Here is a 25,922-nt window from a genome sequence, read left to right on the forward strand (position 1 = left end):
AAACGATAATGAAAAAGTAAGGGAAATATAAAAATGTTGAAATGAAAACATTAAATACTTTTGATAACTTCTGATTTTGTGAAATTAATAACTTTTAATAAAGCCCAGGTATTTAAAACTTATTTTTGTAAATGTGTAGCAAAATGTTAAAGCATTTAATTAGCTTTATGATTGTAATTTTATTAAAATTTTGTGGTGTGAGGAAGAGAATAGCTCAGATATTCCGCACCTTGATACTCCACAAATCTTAGAAAAAATCCATAAATGGATAAATGAGAGTTTACTGTACTTGCTTTCCAAAGTTACCTCAGAGGGATGAACGAAACATAGAATAACTTCAGGTGTGTAAAAAATTTTGGGGCTCCTTTAATTTTCTCTGTCATTTAAATATTCAATTAGAATTACCTTTGCATGCCCACAAAAATATCCCTTTGAGCAATTCTTTTCAACTATGCCATTGTTTCTTTTTGTTTACAGGCGGAGAGAAATGAGAGAGAGTGGGAGAGGGGAGGAGGGGAAGTGGAGAGGGAGTCAAAGGATGGGGCTGGTGGGGGAGAAGTAGTGGGAACTGGGGCTAGTGGGGGAGGAGGAGGAAGTGGAGGAGGTGTTGGAGGGAGTAGTATTGGTGGAGGGATTGGGGGAGGAGGAGCAGGTAGTGGAGGAAACAGTGAACGTTCCGAGAGGTCTTCAAGGAGGAGGGATCGCTCTGAGAGATCTGAGCGATCGGAAAGGTCAGAGAGGTCAAGTAGGAGAAGTTCATCGCCTGATGATTCATACAGTGGCTACGACTCATATAGGTATGTATACTCTTCCTTTTCCTAAATATAAATGGTGTCACATGAGTTGGAGGGGAAACCTAAAAATATCCGGAATAGTGCTGCGTTTGGTGGAGCTTACGTAGTATGCATTCCTTCCGCTGGGTGAGCGTAGTGCAATTCGTTATGAGTTCTAGGAAAGCATTGTTATCATGTGGGAAGGTTGTGTTCACTCACAACAATTCATTTTGTATAAGCAGTTTTGCTCGCTCCTCATTTTCATCATGGCAAATTTAAGTGAACAGTGGTCCACTGTGAAATTTTGCTTCCTGCTCGGGAAAAACGCCATAAAAACTGTTGTGATGTTAAAAATAGCTTACGAGGATTGTGCTCAATGGGGAAAACTCAAGTGTACCAATAGTTTTCTCATTCCAACGAAGGTGAAAATTCACTTGATGACAAACCATGTTCAGGACATCGTCAACTCCTAGAATTGACGAAAGTGTTGAAAAATCTCATGCAATCGTGCTTGAAGACCGATGGCAGACTATTGAAGAGATAAGTATGTTATAAGGTGGAGCTTGGTTTAGCAAATTTTGTCGGAAGATTTGAAGATGAAAAGGGTCACTGGAAAATTCATGCCTCGGGTCCTGACTGAACAACAAAGAGAAAATCTAATTGAAACTTGCCATTCATAGAAAGACCATCTCCAAACCGACCCGGAATTTTTCCCAAGGTTTCTATCGCTCCTTGCAATTTTTTCTTGCTTATGGGATGTAAAGGGACTTGAAAGGACCAGGTTTTGATAATGTGGAAACAGTAAAGAAAAGAACGAGGTAGGAGCTGTCAAGTATCACAATAGACGAGGTTGAAAACTGTTTCCAGGAATGGAATCGCAGATTGGACAAATGTGTTAAGTGTAATGGAGGGATTGAGGGATCTGGGTTCGAATCCCAGTCAAGGCGAATGATTTTTACTCTCTGAAATTGTTGCATTGAAGTACCTACCTTATTTCCTGGCCCATAAGATGCATTTTTTGTTCCTAAAATGTGCTCTAAAACCAGCCTCTGTCTTAGAGGCCGAGAATATTTGGGTATGACTTCGTCCTATAAGTCCCAAGCCGATTCGCCTGGTAAAATACTTTCCTGATTAGTTCTTTCCCTCATCAGGTGTAGAAAATGGTTGCTTCTATTACAAATTTCAACAATAGTACTATTTTCAGCCAGTATTAAGCAATAGAGGTTTAATATTTCCTTAACGGTACTTCCTAAAAAATTCACAAATAAATTGTAGATGCATAAAATGTAGGGTGTTCTGTTTCACCTCACCTGTGGTGCTGCTGAAATATTTTAAGGGTGAACAGAGATGCTCAAACATTGTATCTCTCGCAGTAAACTCAGAGTCCACAGGCACTCAATCATAAGTAGTATGATAATTCAATTCATGCTGTGTTTCATTCCATTCAATGTGCATATCTGCTTTTATGAATGGAAACTTAATGTTGCATAAAAAGTTAAAATTAGAATGATGGTATCTAATCAAAAGAGAGGAGTAAAACAAATCATATTTCAACTTGTAGTCGTGATTGGCCAAAGCTTGAGGAACATGTTAAGAACTGGATAAACAAAGGAAAAATGGAATTCCTGTTTTAACGATAATGATTTTAATTGAAGCAAGGAAATAGGCCATTTTTTTCAGTGAAAATTGCCTATTTTTCTGGGGCAACATTATGGTGTGAAGGATTTGCAAAGAGGAATTGTCTTGCCTGTATACCAGAACTATGATAGCACAAAAACTGCCTCTTGAATACTAAAGAGAGGTTATAGAATTCTTCCCTGAAAATAACTGCTTATATAATTTTAGCTCTGGTGATGACGGATTTCTGGGATTCTATGATGAATAACGTTTACATAGTTACTAATTTTTTATGAAATTATTCTATTTTCTTCTTATAAAGTGTTATCATTAAAATACTTTTCCGTCTGTCACAAGAATTTTTCTTAATTTCTTACATGAAAAATCATCGTGTATCTTATGGGGCAGGAAATACAATATATCTAATGCTAACATTTTTTTTAGAAATAAATAATTTTGCAATTATTATTTAATCATTTTATTGCTTATGCTCATGTTAGCATTAGTCTTTTTTGTATCATCTTTCATTGTTTCTTCTGTTGCTTAGAAGTTCTAGGTCCAAGTCCAAAAGGTCCAGGAGCTCGTCTGGTAGCCCTAATCCAAAGAGGTCTCATAGGTATGATATTCCTTGATTTCCTCAAATGAAATTATGTGATATATTAATAAATACTTTATAGATATATTATTAACATATGCTGTGGTGTATGCCATCATTTTGCTCTCCTGTTGGAGCTAATTTTTATCATTGTATATGCTCCTGCTAATGGTTTGTATTCCAGGTCTCGTAGTCGTAGTCCAGTTTCTCGTAAATCCTCCAGAAGGTCACGATCCCGTTCCCCCTATGGTGGGAGCAGTGCCAGGAAAGGAAGGTCGTCTTCTCGTTCACCACCCCCTCACCAACCCTCTTCCCGAAAACACAAACATAAGCACAAACATTGAGCATTCACTGGCAGTGTTCTGTGAGTTGGTGATTTTTTTGAAGCTATAAGAGACTTCCTTTTGTTCCTTTTTGTTGACCTCCATTGTGATTAGACTTGTGGCAGTGAAATGGACTTGAGATTTAAAGAAAATTTGTCATCCTTGTGAATAGAATGCTTAAATAGTGATTAAGACTGTGGAATTGAATATAATAAATATGTTTAAATAAAGAAATTTTATCTCTGATGAAATTTTCATATTAAATAAACTGAATGAAGATAATTCTAGGTTCCTGTGAAGAAAGTGCACCACCCACCTAACTGACAACTAATGTAAATGTCTGTTTGTAAAACATTGATTTTTGACTTAATGATTTAATTATCATTGTAAAAAAAAGCAGGTGCAAAATAAATACTGGAGTGATTATTCTTTTTACATGAATAATTGCTTAATTATTTACAGCAGTTGGAAATACTTTCTTTGGTAGCAGGGTAGGTATGGTTAACCCTTTAACGTCAGGTGTGCCGAATTCGGCACATACCTCCAGAATCATTTTGCGTCAGTAGCTAAGTGAGTTATTCAACAATAGCCCATTGTGACGATTTTGGCACATTCGTATCTGCCGGCAGTAGTAAGTGTTGCCACCAAGCGGGGAAAGGTAGAACTCCGACGTTGATTGGAATAAGTCGAAGCAAACCACGTGGAAGATAGTCTACTTGCTGGGTTTTTCTTTAAGTTTTTGGCTTTCATAGGTAAGTTTATGTGTTTCTAAAATTTATTTTGTATTCTTTATAGTTTTCCTTAATGTAATATGTAATCGTGACATGTTAATGTTTCAGATTATTTGAAATTGAAGGAAAAATAAGTGTGTGACGGATTCCTCCCTCTGGGCTGTCACAGCAATACAGCAATGTAAGTCAATAAATCGCCATTGAAACCTGATTTCGAATATTTTATAAATATACTTCATGATGTTGTTGTATTTATATAATTGAGAGTAAAGAGTAGTTAAATGACTAGTTATAACATTTATACTTGGCATTGTTAGATATAGTATTTGTACCCTATTGGCATTTCAGAAAATGAATCCTGTTAATTTTTATGGGAAAAGGAGGAGGGATGTTGTGCAAAATGTCATTGTACCACCAGAGGATAGTGATGATCCTCATGCTGGTGAAAGCTCGAGCGATGAAGATGTGAAATCAGAGTAACCTGATGACTCCGAAAGTGCTTCAGATAGTTTTTCTGAAGATGAAACAACGCCAGAACTTCACCCTGTTGAGTCTGTGGGCAGAAAGGGAGTAAAAAGGTTGCCAGTCTGGAAGGCCACTCGTGGTGCCGACAGTCCAAAAACGTGTCCCCAATGGCTTGGACAAATAGATCCTGCAGAATCAGTTAAGCCCCCAGTTAATTATTTTTTAGAAATATTTGATAGAGAAATTATTGCCTGCATTGTGGAACAGAGCAACCTCTATGCACTACAGGTCAATGCGAATAAACCTCTAAATGTTTCACCTGAAGAAATTGAGCAATTCTTTGGCTGTGTTATGTACATGTCAATTTTTAATTTTCCACGGTCTCGGATGTACTGGGGAGTACACACAAAACTTAATGAAGTATCGTCAGTTATTTCACGAAATAGGTTTGAGGATATCAAGAGCAAGCTTCACTTCAATGAGAACGCAAATATGGTGGGCAAGGACAATCCATTATGTGATAGATTGTTTAAAATTAGACCTATATATGACCATGTGGTGAAAAGTTTCAAGCCATTCCCCAAAGTGGAGTGTTGTGTGTAGATGAGCAAATAGTACCCTTCAAGGGAAAGTCTACATTGAAGCAGTACAACCCAAAAAAAACGTATAAATGGGGATATAAAATTTTTGTGCTCTGTGATACTAAGGGTTTAGTTCACAATTTTGAAGTATACACTGGTAAAATCACTCCCTCACCTGGTGTTACGGACATTGGAGCAAGTGGTAATGTTGTCCTGAATTTAGTTTCAATTTTAGAGAGCAACAAAAACTTTACATTATACTTTGACAATTGGTTTACCTCGTTGGCACTTCTTATAGAATTACACAAAAAAGGGAGTATCTTCTCTGGGAACAGTTAGATGTAATAGGATTCCAGGGTGTAATCTATTGCCTGACAAGGAACTGAAGAAAAGGGGCAGGGGCTCAATCGATGAAAAGGAAGCCAATGTGGATGGAGTAAGTGTCAGGGTCGTGAAGTGGTTTGATAACCGACCAGTGGCATTGATGGTACATTTGGTAGTGCTCATCCGATGGGAACTGTACAACGGTGGGACTAGAAGGGCAAGGGAAAAGTCAAAGTTCAGTGGCCCAAAATGGTAAAAATGTATAATGATTGTATGGGTGGTGTAGATTTATGCGATGCAAATCTCTCAAGATACAGAATATTTCTTAAGTCTAGGAAATATTATCATAGACTTTTTTCATTTTGTTGACTTGGCAGTGGTGAATAGTTGGTCTTTATTGGTGAGACTGTGACTCTGGGCATTTCCAAAAAAAGCGAAATGATTTGCTGGAATTTAAGATGAGAATAGCTGAGGCTCTAACAAAGCATGGAAAAGACATTCTTTTGAAAAAGAGGGGCAGAAAATCACATGAAAGTGTGAATGCAAAATTTGAAGTGAAGAGAAAGAGAGGACCAGCCAATCCAATACCCAAAACGACTTGCCGAGTTGATGGTGTTGGCCATTGGCCACAGGTAAAAGATGTCAGACAGAGGTGCAAAAACCCTGGTTGTTCAGGGAAAACCGTGTTTCTTTGTACTAAATGCAATGTACACTTGTGTTTGAACAAGAATTCAAATTGTTTTATTAAATTTCATGAAAAATAACTCAGTTCATTGTGATTTATACCAACCATCTACTGCAGTTCTTCAAATACTTCCCCATTGATTTTTATATTTTGCTGAAATGATGACAGAAATTAGTGCATCCATTTAAGAATAAGTGTTTGATTATGATGTGTAACTCTCCAAATTTATTTATTTCACTAAGCAATCAAATTTCATCAGACATATTATTATGGATACATTGTTGTTTACTTTTTGGAAAAATATCTGTTTTCCTCCTTGCATATTACTTTTTATGCTGCCAGCTGATATTTCACTGTAATAAAGTTATTGATGATTTACACGTTGTGTGTTGAAATAAATTATGAAAGGTAAAATTTGAACAAGGATATTCCCATGTTTTGTCAGTAAGACTAACTATTGTAAAGAGGCAGTAAATAAGGAATTATTTCTTTTTAATCCAAAAATTGTGTGGCGGGTTGCGTACCTTCTGGTGAAGCCTAACTTACGGGAATGCCCAATGTACCGAATTTGGCACATACCTTAGTTTTTAACAATTTTGACAAAACAGTTTAAAAAATTGGTAGGTGTGCTTCCTATGGTCTCCCTTGATTGAGATTTGGAAGGAAAAAGTTTTTCCTTAGGTAGAAAAATTGTTGACCATAAAGGGTTAAGTCATTTTAATATCAGAATTTGAAGTAAATTAATGAAAATGTTAAATTTGATGTCAGTATAATGTTGAATTATTGAATTACCTTCTCGATATCTCACCCTTGAATTGAAATGACAGTTACTAATATTTCATAATCAAACCAAATATTTGTCAACGCATTTTCTACAAAATTTTTATTGAATGGGATCTGTTTAAACATCAATGCCCATGTTAGAAAAGTTTTCAATGTTAATCCTTTGCATTTTGCTTTTGCTGGTTTTAATCAAATTGATAAAAAAAATGATAAATGCTAATTAAGGATGGTACAGCGCTGAACTTGAATCATTCTCTCTGGGAGAATATAGTTAATATGGGAGCCATATGAATTTTGAGGTCATTATTCATTTCTGTTGGATAATATATTGTAAAAGAATAGAGTACAGTTCAGAAGAATGCCTGAAAGAAATTCTATGTTAGCATAAACTTGCTGTTAAAGGAGGACACCCGTGGTAAATTGATTCCAAAGACACCTGTTGAAATTTGCCGGGCTCTCCTATATTACAAGTAGTTCCTCGTGGAACACCCCTGAGTGGAGAGCAACCATGCTGAAACAGTTGGCATTATATTCAACAGTGTAAAACCATACCTCATCCTCATAACATGTGTCTCATAATTTATCAACTTCCTGTTTAAGTATTTAAAATTGTCATTTGAGTAATAAATTTATTTGGTATGCTTAAAAATGATAGAGGAAACTGTTAATGAAATTACAGATGATAAAAAATTACCTGTAGCCGGATAAGATAGAAATGACCAACAATTTTGGTTAGAACTGCCAGTGAAACTACTGATTTGGAAAAAAAGATTTTACTTGTGATGAGAGGTAGTGTGGTTTTCAACTTTTGAAGGGTTAAGATAAAAATCACCTGCCATTCATTCATTTTAAGTGAAGTTGGCTTGGTTAGTCAAGTGGGTGATGAGTCAGCTCGGTACCCCAAAGGTTTAGTACGTTGGAATCTCACCTGAAACACAGATTGTGTTTGATTCTTATGGTTTGTCCCCTGGGAAACCTCATAACTAGCCATGGTGGCTTATTGGGCCCCAGTTCAATTGAGATCCCTTTCAATTCTTGGAAATGGCACTTCCCCTTTTACATCAAGGAAGGTTTGCTGCAATATCTGTAACTCCAGATTCAAGTGCCAGAGATTCCAAAATGGAAACTTTTTCCCCAGATATAAATAATATCCAAAGAATACTGGAAAAGGATATTAATAGAAGGGCAGGGATTCCATGTGTACACCAAGTCATTTTGGAGCAAACAGCTTTCAATGTAACAATTTAAGAGTGTAAAATCATTCGCCTTGGCCGAGATTCGGACCCAGACCCCTCGCTGTCGGGCTGAGTGCTCTAGAACTCGGCCAGACCTCGAGGGATCCGGGTTCGAGTCCCGATATTTCATTTTCTGTTGCTCATGTCTTGATGTGTGTTGATACACTTTTGCTGGGGTCACGTTTAACATTTTTATTATTTCAATACTGTAATCTCATGAGATAGGTCAACTGTTTGGAAAAATGTATTAAGCGAACAGTTTTTTGTGCAGCACTTTCATTATGCTTGAAATGCAATATTGCTATGCACAAATTCCGGACGAAATCCCGTTAAACGCAGTTGGGACTTCGTGGACACGATATTCTGCAATCTGAAAAAAGGAGCAGAAAGTAAATAAAATTTTCTTGAATTTTATGAAAGCTTTGTGAAGTCCCGCTTGCCAAATTGGTATACAAGTTGCAAGGGTATGGAATAAACGATAATGTAAATAAACTGGATTCAGGACTTCTTTGCTAACTACAAACAAACGGTAGTGATAGATGGTTTTAAGTTGATTTTTTACTGGTAACAACCGGCTTCCCATAGGGTAGCGTCATAGGCAGTAGTAACCGGGTCATTTGGGTGCAATTTCGCAACAGGGTGAGGGAGGTACCAGAGTTTCTATTTATATTTCCAGCCTAATAATGAAAAGACAGTCATGTATTGTTGACAATGGAGTTATTGTTTTTCGAATCATTCTCCAAGATAATCAATACGAGGTCTGTCCAAAAAGTATCGCGGATTACATAACATTGATTTTCGATTTTTTGTGGCATTATGTATGGTAGTTATGTCTCTCCGTTATACCGAAAAGTTCGGCCATTTTGAATGCTTCGTCAATTGTTAACAGCTGTTTTGCTGGGGCGTGTTTTGGCTTGTCTTCGATTTTTACTTGTGCCAAAAAATGGATCAAATAATCTGTATCTAATTTTGTGTGAAAAACGAAATTAAGTGCGCGGACGCATTCCGAATGTTGACTGTGGCATGTGGAGAAGCTACCTTTGATTGAAGCAAAGTTTATCGGTGGTACAAAATGTTCTCAGATGGCTGAGCAGATGTGAACGACGAAGAGCGTGCCGGACGTCCGAGCACATCAACAGACGAAAGCATTGATGAAGTGAAGAAAATAGTGTTGGCCAATCGTCGAATCACCTTTAGAGAAGTTGCTGATGACCAAAACATTTCGATTGACTCCTGCCATTCAATGTTCACGAATTATTTGGGCATTACAATCACTGTGAAATTCGTACCAAAATTTCTCAGTTTCGACCCAAAACAGCAACCCATTTACATTGCTAATGAGGTGTTAAACTCTGTTCGCGACGACCCAAATTTCCTCCAGAGGGTCATAACTGGTGACGAATCATGGGTGTATGGTTATGACGTGGAAACTAAAGCTCAATCATCCCAATGGAAGCTGCAGCACGAGCCAAGACCGAAAAAAGCGCGCCAAGTTCGGTCGAATGTGAAAGTTTTGCTTATATTTTTCTTCGATTGCAGGGGCGTGGTGCATCATGAGATCTTGCCACAGGGTAGAACGGTAAATAAGGAATATTATCTGCAAGTTGCGCGAAGCATTCCGCCACAAATGCCCGGATTTGTGGAAGAACAAATTTTGGCTTTTGCACCATGACAACGCCCCTGCTCACAAATCGTTAATTGCGCGAATATTTGGCCAAAAAGAACACACTAATGATGCCGCAGCCACCGTATTCCCAATATCTGGCCCCCAGTGACTTTTCTTATTCCTGAAACTGAAGAGGCCCATGAAAGGACGACGCTACACTACGATTGACGAGATGAAGACTGCATCAAGGAGGAGCTGAACAAGATCACAAATAAAGATTTTTTGAAGTACTTAGAGGATTGAAAAAAACGTGGGCACAAGTGTATAATATCTAATGGGGATCACTTAGAAGGGGACACAATAGATATTCATAAATAACTAAGTTTAGAAAAAAAACACAAAAGTCGTGATACTTTTTGAAAAGAACTTGTACACTTTTGCATGTGCTCGAACCAATTTTCGTATTACTTTTCCACTCCGATTGAGGTACCATCAAAATATAGTTTTTGAATGCATCAACAGCTTCTTCAGGCGCCGAAAAACGTTGGCCACGCAATTTTTTATTAATAAATGGGAATAAAAAGAAGACATTTGGTGCTAAATCAGGGCAGTACGGAGGATGACCCATCAGTTGGACGTTTTGGCCAATCAAATAGGTAGTTGTTTCAGCCGATCTGTGAGAGCTTGCATTGTCATGATGAAAAATGATCTTTCATTGCTGATTCTTTTTCCGTATTTCACGAAGCACTTCTGGCGAACAAATGCTCGTGTACCATTCAGAATTCACGGTTCTACTTGTTACTCTAACGGTGCGGTTGCCCCGTGTCCAGTTATTCCGAAGAAACAGGTGATCAATTGCTTCGATGTGTTTTGTGCACGAATCACTTGTTGGATTTGGCTCGTCTTGGAAGACCCATTCAGTGGAATGTTGTTTTGTTTCGGGCTCATATGCATAGATCCTAGATTGGCCACGTGTAGATGTTGTACACAGTTTTTGATGCACTGCGATTGTATTTGTTGAGTATTTCTTTGCACCAATTGACAAGAGCATCTTTTTGAGCTTTTGTCAGATTATACGGGATCCAACGCGGACAAGTTTTTTTCACGGCTAAATGTTCATGCAATATCTCTTATTGATACTCGTCATACTAATTCCAAAGGATACCTCAATCTCGCGATAAATCACATGGCTATCCTCTTCTACCAGTTCTTGCACAGCATCAATGTTTTCTGGCACCACTGATTTTGGACGACCGTCACGACTTTCGTCTCTGAGTTGACTCTATTTTTTGCTGAGGTAAAATTTTCGAGTCACTATTAACAGCACAAGTTATGTTCAAACGACAAAATGATCTGAAGAAAGTTAACTTTAAAAGGTTGAAACTTTTGGATGGAAATGTCAGATGGCGCTTGAAGCACTAAGTGTTGTCAAGGCTCAAAATATAAATAGCAACCCTCGTTTATTTCCTGGCTCCTCGAGTTTTCTCGTGTCTGCTTTACCGTCTTCTCATCGCCCTTGTCTTGCCCTTTCCATAGTTGAGGTACACGTAATTTAGGATTATCTCCTCCTATAAAATGTAGGATTCTCTCTCTCTTGGAGGCTACACAAATCGCCTGTATTTGAGGTGGATAAGGGCGTCGTCAGGAGCGGTGTGGGAGTCATTGGTCGACCTGAATCGAGCCGATTCCAAGTCACTGAGCTTACGACAACCTAATGAGATTTCGACGTACACCTCCCTTGGACTATTCCACTGGATATTTCTACCGTGGTTGCTGACATCCTTGAATAATCGATGGATAGCGCAGCAAGGCGCCCAATAGAAACATCTTTCCGCTACCAGCGGACATAGAAGGATTCTTTTCGACCAACGGCCGGAGAATACTTCTTCAAACACTGTTTATACTGTCGGCGCTCTAAATATAGACGTTCCCGTGCATCATAACGGGCCTTCTGCCACGGCTGCGAAATTCGACCTCGGCTGGCAACACGTCAAGGATCCCAGAAGAGGCGGGAAGCTTAGCGCACCATTCAATTGAAGAAGCAACTAACAAGCGCCCGGTATACACGAGTAATAAATACTCACCGCTGGCGACGGACACGGACATCTCTTCTGCTCCCGTGGCGATGGAGGCTGAGAATTCATCTTCACCATCTGGCTCCCCGGCAAGCCGAAACAAGGAACCGCGTCCCCCGGTACTCATCATACAATATGTAGTAGATCACGCGGCCCTACTGCAACTTGTCCGATCCAAGGCAACGGGCAAGTCCTTTACTGCAGTCCACGCAACCGACTCGACGAGACTTCCACTGAAGACTGCAGCTGATTATGCGGTCGTAAAGCAGCTGATAATGGAGTCAAATGCACAATTCTCGACCTGGGGCCCAAAATCGCAACGAGCTAATTTCTACGCGGTTCATGGATTTCCGTCCACCTACCCAGTTGAGCTACTGAATGAGGACATGGACGCCATGGGGATTCCGGATGGATCGGGTGCATCTGGCGCGGCAGGGAACCTTCTTCGTTGTCGTTGTCAAGGAAAACCATGAATGGCAAACAAAGGAAATGCTTGCCATAAGATACGTCGGCAATACCCGTCTCAGGGTGGCAAAATATCAGCACAGGGAGCCACAAATGTGTTACCCGTGCCCCCGATTCGAACACTCATCTTCCAACTGCGCGGCAGCCCCGCGATGCTGCAAGTCTGCTGGTGCACATGATGGCATCAAATGTCTGGAGAAGGATAGGAAGAAGACTTGTTGCTGTAACTGCGGAGGAAACCATCCTACATTTTTCAGGACATGCCCTGTTTACACTCAACAGAAGGAAATGAAGATAGCAAGCCTCCGGAGGAAAGACGCACTAACCCAAGGGGAAAAGAAAGCCGCCGCTGAAACAGAGCTGCCTTCTCATCAACAGGAAACGCTTGATACATTCAACACGTGGAAGCCGGGACACCTAACCAACGCAACCAAACGTCCAACCATGCGCAGGCGCCTTGACTTTCCTCCGCTCTCGACGCCGGCTCCGGTCTTCAGGGAGACGGCGGAAGATATAAAAATTGCTCTTCTCCAGAAGAGACAGACTGCAGACTCGGAGTTGCCAACTCCTTTGTCTACATCCCTCTCTTCCATCCTGGAAGCATTGACGTCCTCTGCTGCACTATTGCAACAACAGCTAAAAGCTTTAACTATCGCCCTTACCGCTATTTTCCTAACCCAAAATCGATCATAGGCGAGAATCGAATAAATCTATCATCCTGGCCACATGGAATGTCGGTGGCGCTTTGAAGCGTAAGACCCCTGAATTGTTTTCCTTTCTACGGAAAGCAAGAATCTCAATCGCCTGTCTGCAAGAGACTCATCTCCGACCTGGAACATTGTATGGCGTTCCAGGCTATGCAGTTGACCGTGGTGACCGGCAGACAAGAGGAGGGGGCACGGCGGTCCTCGTTTCGCTCGACCTGTCTGCGAGAAAATTTAACTTACCTGCGCGACTGCATCTAGAGGTGACAGCAGCTGAAGTAGATAACTTCGCTCGGCTCTCTGACAGTAGGGTCACTATATCTTCCCCCAAAACGACATGTAGCCACACGGGACTTCGACGTCATCTTTTCCGGGTCACAGCCGTCGCTTTTTGTCGGGGATCTGAATACAAAGAATGCTGCATGGAATTCAATTGCACAAAAACCTCGGGGTGAAGCACTGCTCACATGGACTCAGAACAACGGAGTACGCGTCGCGGGTCCACATGGGCCAACGCATCAGCACCACGACAGGAGTGGACGCCTTAGACATTGAGCTGCACAGTAGGCTCACGAGTTTGCTTTCTCCCGTAGCGACACGAACGTTGGACAGAGACCACTGCCCAGTTTGCGCCTATCTGGGATGCTACCTGAAGTTACTTCCCCCACGGCAGGTGCGATGCCTGGATAAAACAGATTGGTCAGAGTTCAGGCTGATCCTGTCCGACATTTTACCGGAACAGCCGCCACCTCTGACGTCTCAAGCTATGCTGGACGAATACGCTTCTGTAATACAGCTGGCTTGGACCAAGCAATGCAGAACACAGTGCCAATAAAGCTGACCCGGCCTTCTGGACATCTGACGCTGCCGCCTTCCATCCTTTGCCACATCCGCGAAAGAAATCGGCTTTCAGAATAAAACGAGCTGAAGTGAGGCAGCTCATTGAGGACCACAGGCAGACGATGTAGGAAAGGAAGGTTGCTACCCTCCGAACCGAAGATGGGAGTATCTGGATAATGGCAGCTTATCTTCGCCATAACATTCGGAACGTCCCACCGATCGACTCTCCTGGTGGCCCTGTTATCACGGAAGAGGAAAAGGATGAATTTGCAGCAACTATGCCGGAGGCCACTTTCACGTCGACACCGGATCCACCGGTACCAAATGAACCTATTGACTTTCCTGAAGAGGATAAAACAACAGTGGGCTCGGTGACGGCAACGAAGGTTACCGAAACCGAACTGAGAACGGCCCTTGAACGACAGCGCTCCAAGAAAGCACCAGGAGGGGGCAACATCCCGAAGGAGGCCCTTCGACAGATGTCTTTCTCGCTCGCAACTCACCTTATTACGCTATTCACGGCCTGCTTCTCCATGGGACATTTTCCGGCTATCTGGAAATCGGTAAAAGTCATTCTATTGTTGAAGCCGCCGAAGTCCGCTCGCAACGTAGAGGACTACCGCCCGATCGCCCCGCTAGCGACCCTGGAAAAGCTGCTTGAGAGGGCATTGCTGCCAAATCTCCTGAAGCACATTGCGGCTTACTCAATCCTGCCTGCATCACAGTACGGTTTTCTGGAGGAACACTACCACACACCAGCTCGTCCGTCTTGTGGAACAGGTGACGTCAGGATTCAATCGGCGATGCTGCTCAACGGCGGCGTTCTTTGACACCAGGAAAGCCTTCGACCGGGCTTGGCACGCTGGCCTCATACGGAAATTTGCAAAACAGCGGTCTCCAAATTGGCAGCGGTGCTTGCTAGCATCATACCTGACCGGAAGGACTTTCCGTGTCGCCTGGGGACGCGTGCTGTCACATTCGATGGTGAATACAGGTAGAGAAATCATCAGCTTTGATTATTATGGAAACATTGATATTTAATGCAGGCAGAGAACATTTCAGCATACCAATTGTGATAGTAATATTCATCAATTTAATGTGTTTTAATCAATTATTGTCTCATCGATCTGCTAATCGATAAGGCCGGTGGCAGTGGGGTAACGCCCTCGCCAGACGTTTCGGGTTCCATTACCATCCAGATAGGTTTTCCTCCACCTTGGGCTTGGGTTTTTGTAACTGGCAATGTAATGTTAACAGGGGTTAGGTAGAAGAAGGGACTATGAAATCTCAACCTCGCACCATTAAACTCGGTAAATCAATTGGCAACACACTATTTCTCTGCCCCTCACAAACACATAATGAATTTTCTTTCTCTCATTTAACGTTGAATATTTTTGCCATTGCCCAGGAGACTTCAATTAATATTTCTCATTGTAGAAATCGCAAGCCGTGTAAACGGAACATGTTTGCTCAGAAAGAGCTTTTACATTCAGGGAAGGCAGTTTATTTTCCATCGCTTTGATGTCTTATTATTCACCGCACTGTAGCTTCTTCGGATACGAGTGGAGCAATGTGACGAAATATAATTTGATGAATTTCTGAGTGTAGGTAAGATAATCGTTTCGCTTCCACTCGTGAATGGATTGCATTGAAGTACTTATCAGATAAAACTTTTGTCTCCCGCCCGACGACTCCTCTCGTTGTTCTGGATACTCGATACTGGTTCACTCGATACCAGGACTGTAACTGACTGTCCAACTCCTCCGATAGACGAGCTTGCGTGTGCCCACTTCGGAAAGACGTCATTCTCCTGTATCAACTATGCGTGAGTTTCGTCCCTCTTCTCCAGAAGTCAACTGCCGCTGTGCAATGATGAGCCAGGCGGCGGTCACTTCTCAGCGGCGCATCATTCAAATTCTGAGGCGAATATGACTGTGAACTTAGGGGATATAAAACATCGTTCTCCCACTATTTTAAATATGAATGAATAATTCTTACAATTACAACTAATTGTAGTATTTTGGAATATATTCTTGTTTGAAGACTTGGTTTAATATATTTAGCAAAGTTGAAAAGCGGATACCATATCTTGGAGGATTTCATTTCACAGGCGTTGTAACTTTGACGCATAATGATTATTAAAAGATCAGATGCGTATTTATTTGTGGATAAAATAAAACACACAAACCTATCAACACAACAAAAAAATCGAGAGAAAGCATGAGGAACGATAAATTATTTTCATCGACAAATATGCTCCTCAGTTTAAAATGCTGCGAGTTTTTGGCATTGATGGAGGGAAACTTTAACCAAGGAATGTAAATACTTTCGGAGGAAATCCTAGATTTTTTTAAAGGAATGCAATAAGAGAGTGAGAATGCGGGTATATTTGGGGGAATTAGGTATGGAACCCCTTGATTCACAAATTGAGGAGGCAATCTCTGCACGCTTCATATCCCTAAACACGTCCAATTTCTATTTTACATCAACATACAACCAATCCTCCTCAAGTCACCACGGGGCCGTGTGGCGGGGGTGAGCACAAGCTCCAGACAATGGACGCATGGACAATTCCATATTCTGTGTAGCGGTATAATCTAATTATTATGCATTAATGAGAGTAAACATGACTGTATTTTTTCTCTTTTATAAAAATCTACATATTAATAAGAAGCCCTTTCTGCATAATAAAATAATGGGTGCACTAGAATAAATAACTGAATTTTGCTTTTATATGAAAAATATCACGGTGCTGGGATATGATTTTGCTACTAATGTATCATGCGATGGAAGGAGTACTTGAAACTATAATGCTATCTCAGCGGTCAAAATCTACCCAAGTAATTTGGAGTCTTGACTTTAGGTACCTTTTAAGACCTTTTAGGTACAGGAAATCTAGAGTTTGCTTTGCAACACCAAGGTAATTATTATGACTCCAAATTACTTGGGTAGATTTTGACCGCTGAGATAGCATTATAGTTTCAAGTACTCCTTCCATCGCATGATACATTAGTAACAAAATCATATCCCAGCACCTTAATATTGTTCATATAAAAGCAAAATTCAGATATTTATTCCAGCGCACCCATTATTTTATTAAGCAGATACGTATGATAATGTAGATTTTTGTAAAACAGAAAAAATACATTCATGTTTTAACTCATTGACACCTAATGATTAGATTATACTGCTACACAGAATATCGTATTGTCCATGCGTCTGGAGCTCTTACTCACTCCCGCCATACGGCCCCGTGGTGGCTTGAAGAGGATTATGTAATGTTGATGTAAAATAGAAATTGGACGTGTATAGGAATATGAAGCGTACAGAAATGAAAATAAAACTACTCAAATAGAAACTGTAATAATAACTTGAAAAGGCATTCCAAAAGGCCTCAAACAAAATTAAATGTTAAACAGTTAGAAGAAGTGCGACTTGAATAGCATTTTTCCTCTCGCGTCCCATATTAAATAAAAATAATTATATAATAAGGAAATAAAAATAATTTCGAGTTTGTCAATGAAGAAATTAGAATAATGAGATTATTTTTTATTTAGCCACTTAGAACAAAATACAAAACATCCAGGCCGGAGAAAAGATACGAAAGCGTGAACTGACAGCCCGAGAATAAAGGCCCACAAACTGATCCGGCCGAAAATCATGTATCATGAAGCATAGTACATTATAATGACCGTTATTCATTGAAATGAGCAAGTTTAGCTTTTATACTATGCCCAAACTATACTCTCAATCCAAGGAACGTATTCCGATACACGCGTATAAACTGCTGGTGAATTCGCTGTGCCACATATTTTGCCAAATGATGTTATTCCCCAGATTTCGTACATGCATGCATTTTTGAATGGAATCTGAAGAGGACCTCCTGAATCACCCTGTGAAAGTAAATGTTTCATTTTAATTAATCAAGTCAAAAAGGAGATCACCTCAGTTATGCAATATTGTGTTAAAAATACCTTGACTTTTCGGGTAACCAGGCAACATTTCTTTATCATTTCCCCCACAATTTTATCATTAAGTAATTCCCTTAATTAAAAGTTTTGTTTTTATTTCTTTTTGTTTAGCAATAACAGTTTTTTTAGAGCTTCCAAATACTGCTCTTCTCACTCTAAAGAATTTGGTTATCAGATTAATAAAAAGTGAATGGTCATCATTCTAGCCATAATTTGATTTATATCTCCACAGAGCAGTTCTGTCTTTACTTTCCTGTCTTTAATTTATTCATTTTTATCGATGGTGTTCTTAATTTTATTTTGCTCGCTTGCCCTTAAACTAACCTTTCACTGAATTTCCGCATCCAGTTCTCGAGCTAAAAAGTATACGTATGCTAATTTCATCTACAAGGGTATTATAATTGTTAATTTGTCAATCAATATTTGACCTTTGTAGAACCGTGGAGATCAGTTTTTTAATAAAGTTTAAAAGATGCGATAGACTCTTCAAAATAGGCATACAAGCTTGTATCTAAGTCTTTGTCGCTGCGTCCTACTTTTCCCAGCTTCCTTCCAAGCAGAATTATAATTAATTTTTTGTTAATCTATTTTTCTCTTTCGCACACCGATTCACGGCAAAATAATCTTTCATTCCTCAATTATAAATTATGTAATTTTATGTCAAATTCACGTTCAGAGCATACACTGGTTGAGGAAGATGTTTAAATTAATGAAGGAATAATGGTTTATACTCCTTATGTTACGGATCTCAATGGTTCCTCTCATAGGATGATGATATTCATGTGATGATTTAAAATGACACGCGTAGAGGGATTCTTTATCAGTGTACCTGACTGTTTTCCGTTATAAGCTGTACATTTTAATTCGGAAATTTTTTGAGAGCTAGGCTAAGGCTAGAGTTCACCAAATGCTACATCGGAAATGCCACCTTTACCAGTAAGTATCACTCGTAGTTTACGACCCTTTGTTCTGTAGCCTAAAACAAAACTGTTAGGATGCAACATATCTCTCCTTTAATTAAATAACATGCTCTCTTAACGGTTTCAATCAAGATTTTAAGTATTCTTTAGGTTTTCTACACCATCCCGAGTACTGAGCTCGGGAAACAATTGCTGCTAAGTCATATAGCAGTTTGAGAAACACCGATGGTTGCGTCGCAGGCAATATTTACTTTATATCGAAGTGACTGCGCTTTTTATCCACAATATTTGCACCCGAAACGTAACTCTTTGCCTGTATCAGTTCAGATAATGATTTATGCATACCTGGCACGTATCCTTGCCACCTGCCAAATATCCGGCGCAAATCATGGTTTTATCTATGCCCCTAATCAACTTATTTGACGACTTGATTTCCTGTTCAAATGTGTCATTACAAATGGCTGCGTCCACTAGCTGGAGTTCCACTTTGAGCAGGTCAAGACTTGGATCTTCCCCTGCAAATGAAAAGGTTAAATTTAATTAAAAAAGGTGTATTTAAGAGGAAAATAGAATCCATTAAACTAACTTGAGAATGGAAAAATTGTTTTGGTTAAAATATTTCAATCGATAAAAAGAATACAACGCAGAGTCACTTACTGATGTACCATTTGCTATTGAATGTGATATCTGCCCTTCTATTAATTGGACAGACTTTGAATTTTACGCCATCTGTGTTCAAATTCCAGTCTAATCATATGGCGTTTACGTTGTGAAAAGACACACTTTCTTGTTTTCATCCCTACTGTGGTATAAGTAAAAAAAGGATAACTACACTGCGTTGCACCTGGCTTCCATTCCATTTCAACCGGTATAATTCATCATAAATCATCGTTGGGATGCCTCTGAATCGAATAAAACCAAAACCTAAATTTGTGCACCCTCTACACAAAGATATATGGTGCCTACATTTTGAGACTCCAATTTAATCTCTCCAATAAGGTCGTTTTCCGATCTTCTACATCTTTATTTACAAGCCATTTAATGTACACTTCCCTTATTTCTTCAACTGTCTTATCTTCTGAATCATTCCACCAATGTGGATTACTCATTTCTCTTAACTTTCATTTTCTTCAATTTTACTTGCTATGTTGATTGGCCAAGATTTTCTTTTAATTTTGTGTTTCTTTCGTCCACTGTCCCTGGGTCCCTAATTTCATTTATCAGCTAAATGGCACTCGCCGAGAACTTGTGTAGATTTCTCTTCAAGTCCATATAAAAGGTGTTAGAAAATACGTCTTTTTTTTCTATCTTTTTTTTGTTTTATAATAAAAATGCTTTTCTGGGAGATAATTGGATGCATGTAATAGTCTCGTCGTTAAGTGTCCTAACATGATCATCTGTCGACGACACAGCTTTCTTCTCACCCATCCATTAAGTCATATATTGAAATTAATTCTCTGTGGTCACTGAGATATTAACCATTAGCGACCGCAGCAACAACTTTTCGATAATGTCCCTGTGATCTGCGGGGTTGTCTGACTTTTAGTAAACGCAAAAATACAAATTTGGTGTGTAAATAATTCCTGCAAGCCGAGTACATTGCATATATTTATGCAGTAGATACATAAGTCTACGCACTAGATTGTTATCGAATTTTTAAGTTGAAAACTACATGACATTTTTATTTAACTATATTATTTATATGACGAATGTATCATTCCAAATTGTAGGATTCTCTGAAGAATGGTATCCGGATCAGGAAATACAGCGGGAAATAAAATCTGGAAGGGGATATGAGAAATGTTTCTCACATTTCAGAAGAAGTTTTAGGAGGAGTGACCTAAAATTATTCATCGAAAACATTTTGGTCACGTGTTAATTTAAAAGAAGATAAACTTCATCTTATTTGAACTAAGTAAGGCAGAGGCTAATTTGCGAGAAATTTTCGCCCCGTCTCCATTCCTTACGCCAAAAAATCCCCTTGCCTCATGTTGAACAATTTGTTAGAGCTTGCTGATAGAAAACTTGAAATTATTAATTATGGTGATATTTCACCGCAATTGTTCAGTATTATGACTTGAAGGAAGACTTGCGTCTCTATGGTTTTGAATTATTAAATTTTAGGAAATATGAGACAAATATTTCCACTCCATTAGGAGATTTACAGAGCACAATTTACACGCTCGATTGATTCATATTGGCCGAGTACACTGCCTTAAGGAGAGCAGGATGAAGCCCTATAGGAAGATATTTGACGCACCGTAGCCGACGCGGCCCCACCCTGTGGCGACATATATCGGATCCGTGTCCACGAAGTTATCTGGGAGACAGGCTGGGTGTAGCTGTTTCTCGCTCAGCGACAAAGCGTACGGCTCAAGGGCTGGACCTATCTCCAAAAGGGCGATGTCGTTATACTTGGAAGGTGGTTGGTATTCAGGATGGCGGATCCTTCGGATGACGGGGTGCGTCTGACCCTTTCTTGCACCCTTGGGGACGTCCTCGCCGTAAGATCGTTGGGCTTCCGACCCTAAAAGAACCCAACTCTCCTTTCCTCTGAAAGGTAAAATATAGTAATATTTTTATTTCTTTTGAAGTGTACTTCATGTCAGGGAAATCGCGGCGTAATTCAGAATTTACATTTATGAGTGGTTTCATTATCATATAAATCACTACTACAAATAATAATACGTCTTAGAAAACTATAGGTACATTAAAATGAACATTTACGCAACAGAAAGTGCTCCAAATCTATTTCTAGCTGTGAAAGCGAAATTCCTTAGATGGGTATAGGGCAACACAAAACGATACAATAGGAAATTTAAATATAAGGAATGAGTTAGGAATATAATATTTATTTATTTACATAGAACCCTACACGCCACCGCTAGGGTGTGTGGCAGGGGGTGATTGCACACCAGACTACTTTTGACCTTCCTACCGCGGTTGAACCATGTCATTCCGATCTCTTATCGTTCGTGAAAAAAAATGTCTTATATGTATCAATTCTACACTTAATCTCTCTAACTTCATTGGCATGATCCCTCCGAACGTAGTACAATAGGAAAAATGATACATTTTCTACATCACTGCTGAAGAGGCATCCTTCCTATTTATGCAAGAGATTTCATCTATATATATATACATATATATATATATATATATATATATATATATATATATATATATATATATATATATATATATATATATATATAGAAACGTTCAGTTATTCCTCGCACTCCTATTTCGCCAAACACACTCTTGCGGCGGCTTGGTGTTTATTTTGTAGAAACATGTACGGACTGGTAAGATTGGAAGACAAATAAAACCTGGTAATGCTTAGAAAATACATTAAACTTTATTTTTATAACTTTTAACTTAGTTTTTGTAAAAACAATGAACAATTTTAAAACAACGATGGGAAAAACGTTTACATAAAAATGTATGCGAAACAGCCTTTGAAATTTTAACTTGGGTGGCGCAAATTTGCCGCCGCATGGAATTATAACTTGTTTGTTAACGAAGACCACGGGTGAAGACGGACACTTTCCAAGAATACTGACAAGTGCTTTGACAATACCGAGAAGTGATGACACTAAACTAGCAACATAAATGTTATGTTATCAGTGGTAGCATATTTGCACCAGCATGCCCCTTGAGGTTTAATGTTTATTGTACCAGTTTAAATTTTAAGTACTGACCTATTAGAAGTGATGCAATGAGCAGCAGTCAGCACAAATTTTTCACTGATTAGAGAACCGCCACAGACCCATGAGATTTTGTCTCGAGGGCCATATCCTATAGCTGCCTAGGAGAGAGAGTCAGAGAAGAACTTAAATTAAACTACTGCGATTATAAACTGTTCGCAATAGGCATATTTTGTAAAATGAAAATTTGAAGTTTAAAAGAAGAGTGTTAATAGAAGTGTAATACAGTTAAAACATTGATGATATTTTTCTCTCTGCATTTTTCTAGAACTATATTTTAATTATTATCTATTATAATAATAGAAGCCATTACTTCTGACGATTTACAGAAATGAAAAGACGAGTAATTACATTTGGTAAACATATTTGTAATTGATAATAACACATAAAATACGAGTGGGTTTACCCTCCGTATTATCAGGCCTTATTCCGTGAATGGCTACTGATTAATATTTTTAAATAGAAGTTAAATTCAATAACTCACATTTTAGGTCTATAAAGCAGTGAAACAAACGTATGTAAAACCCAAGTGGGTGAAACTTACCATGTGAGGAAATTCTTTGGGCACGGCTTTCGTCCCTCCAACCAGTAACGAACCGCAGGCATTGGAGTACTCATAGCAATCTAGTGAGGTACAATGAAAAATATTTTCAGAATTATGTTCAAGTGGTAAAGACGCTGATCCTATTGTATCGATATTGATTTCAGATTTTTTTCGGGTCCAATTCGCTGTGTCAGTGCACAACATATTAGTATCTGACATTGATGAAGCGCGGGAAACGCTATGCTAGCTAGCAAGGTGTTCCGTTCTCCTCAAAATAAGGAAGGCAGGCCTGGGGTATTATCGCTTTGGTTGGCTGGCTTTGGTTCCCTTGCGTCATTCAGGTGAATGTGTACCGAAATTGAACGATAGATTGCCCTAACCAATAGAAGTGAATGCTGTTTGTTGCACGGGCTGTTTTACGTGGCGTATTTATAAACACCTACCTAAGTAGAACAAAATTTATGTCCCGCATATTCTCTCAGAAACAATAGGTAATTGCAACCTCTGATAAAAGAAATACGCTGACGTTAATGGAGGGTATGCTGAAAAGGTGGGGTGAGGTTAATGAATGGCCGCATTGAAACTGGGAGTCCTTATCATGCTGTAGCGCAAAATATATCCTAAGATGATAATCGTAAGGCTATAGTGAATAGCACTCAAGAGAACCACTTAGAAACCCTGAATCGTTGATTACTCTTCACCTTAATGAATTGAGCCATTATTTCCAGTTCGTTTTTAGAAAATTGCATTTGCGGTAGCAATATTGCAACTTATTTTTATCGTTTAAGCCCGTATATCTAAGCTAATATATAATGCGGAGGAACGTCTTCTTTTGATGAAATGAAATTTTAAAAAGTAGGTAATGGGGTCTGGGATTGAGTATTTTAAATTAATTAGGTTCCGAAATACGAGTTTTGGCATGACAGATCAGTTCAGATTCCTCAAAACTAATTAAAATAATTCCTCTTATAAAGGTTTTATGGAGTAGGCGAGCTATACTTTAAGGTTTATTGGATTCTTACTTTAGCTTTGTACACTTACTACTGCGGGCTATGCTTCCGGGCTTGGGGGAAGGCGGCGAGGTCGGGGGAGCGGCCACCGTAGTCGAGGACACTTCCGCAGTTTCCTGCCCGGGGCAGCAGACGATGGGTTCGCGGTCCTGGAAGCTGCAGCTCACTGGCCTCCCGCCCCTCTTCACCTCGTTGATTGCCGCCGGGCAGTCTCGGATGCGTTTGCACGTACCGATTCTCCTCCGGGTATCGTAACACCGGTCACCTGAAGTACAGAGGTATTTTAAATAACATTATTTAGCCAGAATATATCTACAGGATATCTATCACTGCAAAAACTTTCAGAATGAGAGAGTATTTGTAAGCACCGTTCAAAAGCTTGCTTGAAGAATATTTTACTATTTACCAGGGTGTCCGCCGATCTGGAAATTGGTTAAAAACCCGTAAAAATCACGAAATTTCGCTCTTTTGGCCAACTCAGGTGGATGTTCTGGAAATCTCTGAATTCGGAACATTTTATGTGGAGAATTTCTCCGTCTTGACATTAATGCGGCGAGATCATGTCAATAAAATTAGAGAGACTTAGTGGATTACAGATGGATATCATTAGATATAATATTTTTTTTTTCCACGAACAATAATGGATAAAAATAACGTTTTCCGACCGCGTTAGGGGAAAAATATTCGTGTTAAAATTAGTCTGGTGTGTATTTACCCCCTGCCACACACTCTAGCGGTGGTTTGTAGGGTACTAAAAATAAATACTAAAACACTATGAAGTCAGTAGCAACAGTAGCTTACACGACAGCTGAGGGATTTTCCCCTCTGACCACTGCTTCGAGGGGTTGAGGGGGAGGGGAGGCCATTTTTATAAGCAAATTCTTGGTCTCTCAACCCTAGAGATTGGCGCTGGTTCAGATGGCAATGCAGTTTTTTCAAATTTTTTAAAAAGGTTTTTTTTAAAGAATTAAAAAATAAAAAAGTTTTTTATTCATAAATTCTTTGAAAAAAAGGGGTTTTCATTTATGAAAGGTTCGTACGCTAACATCTCCGGCCACACGCCATTGCCGTAACTTTTGTCATATTGTGTAGTTCGGAGACAACTGCTAGATCAATCGCTCACACGACGCTTGTCCTTTGTCTAAAATATATATGTAATTATTCTATTATAACTACGATGGCAAAAATTACAGTAATGTCAAAGAGAATCGTCAGGAGTACGCAATTATGACAGAAAAGAGGTGTTTCTTACCTCCATGATTAGCGACAAGTTACAATTCACCTGTCATCCACCGAGGTCCGTTGAAAATTTATTGAATAATTTACTTCTAAGATAAGCATAAAGCACATAATAAATGTACTGAGTAGCTTTAATAATGCGCGTATGAATGTAGCCATCCCGTGAAATGTGAATGTTACATGCCTTGGTGTCTATGTAGAGTAGGATGGATATTTCACTCGACATATTTCTTCATTTAATATCACCAAATAATTTATATTACAGTATCTGTACAGTTCGTACGCCTAGAAATGTATTATTTTGGCCAATTCCCGGATTTTTCTAAACTCTAGTCGGAATACAACGTTAAATAGTATTTGGACGACGAATGGAATGAAAATTTAGAAAAAATATTCAGATTGTGGAATTATTTATAGGGATAATCAAGTAAAATAAATCGATGGAGCTAAAAACTAAGTCCAAAAAATTTTAAATGAATTCCAGAGGCGTATTTGTTAACCTGCTTAACTTACGCTTATGGTTAAAGAACGTATATCGTACGCAGTAAAAAAGCATAATTGCCTAGTTGACAAGGTTCTGAAAACCCCCTTTTCTTGAGGATTTACGTGATCTTCGTCGTTCTTCAGTTTGCGATTCCTTCTTCACAATGCATGGGCGTGATATCGTAGTCGCGAATGTGAATATGAAAATACGCAGAGTAATAAAAATGGTGGGATAGGGGAGGAGTG

The 25,922-nt window shown here is 39.3% G+C and overlaps 2 protein-coding genes across 2 annotated transcripts in view; one reads left to right on the top strand and one right to left on the bottom strand.

The window, feature by feature from the left end:
* The window catches only part of LOC139688171 (U2 snRNP-associated SURP motif-containing protein), a 62,923-nt gene extending 59,203 nt beyond the window's left edge, over window positions 1-3,720 (top strand). Inside the window, exons 21-23 of the mRNA XM_071585598.1 lie at window positions 478-797; window positions 2,938-3,006; window positions 3,170-3,720. Coding sequence (XP_071441699.1) covers window positions 478-797; window positions 2,938-3,006; window positions 3,170-3,329 — 549 coding nt within the window. The 3' untranslated portion in view covers window positions 3,330-3,720. The remainder of the gene's footprint in view (window positions 1-477; window positions 798-2,937; window positions 3,007-3,169) is intronic.
* Window positions 3,721-17,364: 13,644 nt separating this feature from the next.
* Window positions 17,365-23,663, bottom strand: LOC139688173 (serine protease snk-like). Its single transcript, XM_071585599.1, has 6 exons — window positions 23,639-23,663; window positions 22,945-23,024; window positions 22,395-22,501; window positions 20,954-21,246; window positions 19,039-19,208; window positions 17,365-17,695 (listed from the first exon to the last, which is right to left on the bottom strand). Exons 1-6 carry the CDS (start codon window positions 23,661-23,663, stop codon window positions 17,531-17,533), a joined length of 840 nt encoding a protein of 279 aa, XP_071441700.1. The 3' UTR covers window positions 17,365-17,530.
* Window positions 23,664-25,922: the final 2,259 nt, after the last annotated feature.

Source organism: Hetaerina americana, unplaced genomic scaffold (genome assembly GCF_022747635.1).
Source record: "Hetaerina americana unplaced genomic scaffold, ioHetAmer1.1.p SCAF_2, whole genome shotgun sequence".
Lineage (NCBI taxonomy): Eukaryota > Metazoa > Arthropoda > Insecta > Odonata > Calopterygidae > Hetaerina > Hetaerina americana.

Coding starts and splice junctions, on each gene's coding strand:
- LOC139688173 (XM_071585599.1), bottom strand. CDS start 23,663: ATGGCTCAATTCATTAAGGTGAAGA. Junction 22,502..22,944: donor CCAAAGAATTTCCTCACATG/GTAAGTTTCACC, acceptor TCTCTCTCCTAG/GCAGCTATAGGATATGGCCC. Junction 19,209..20,953: donor GTGGGGCCGCGTCGGCTACG/GTGCGTCAAATA, acceptor TTTCATTTGCAG/GGGAAGATCCAAGTCTTGAC.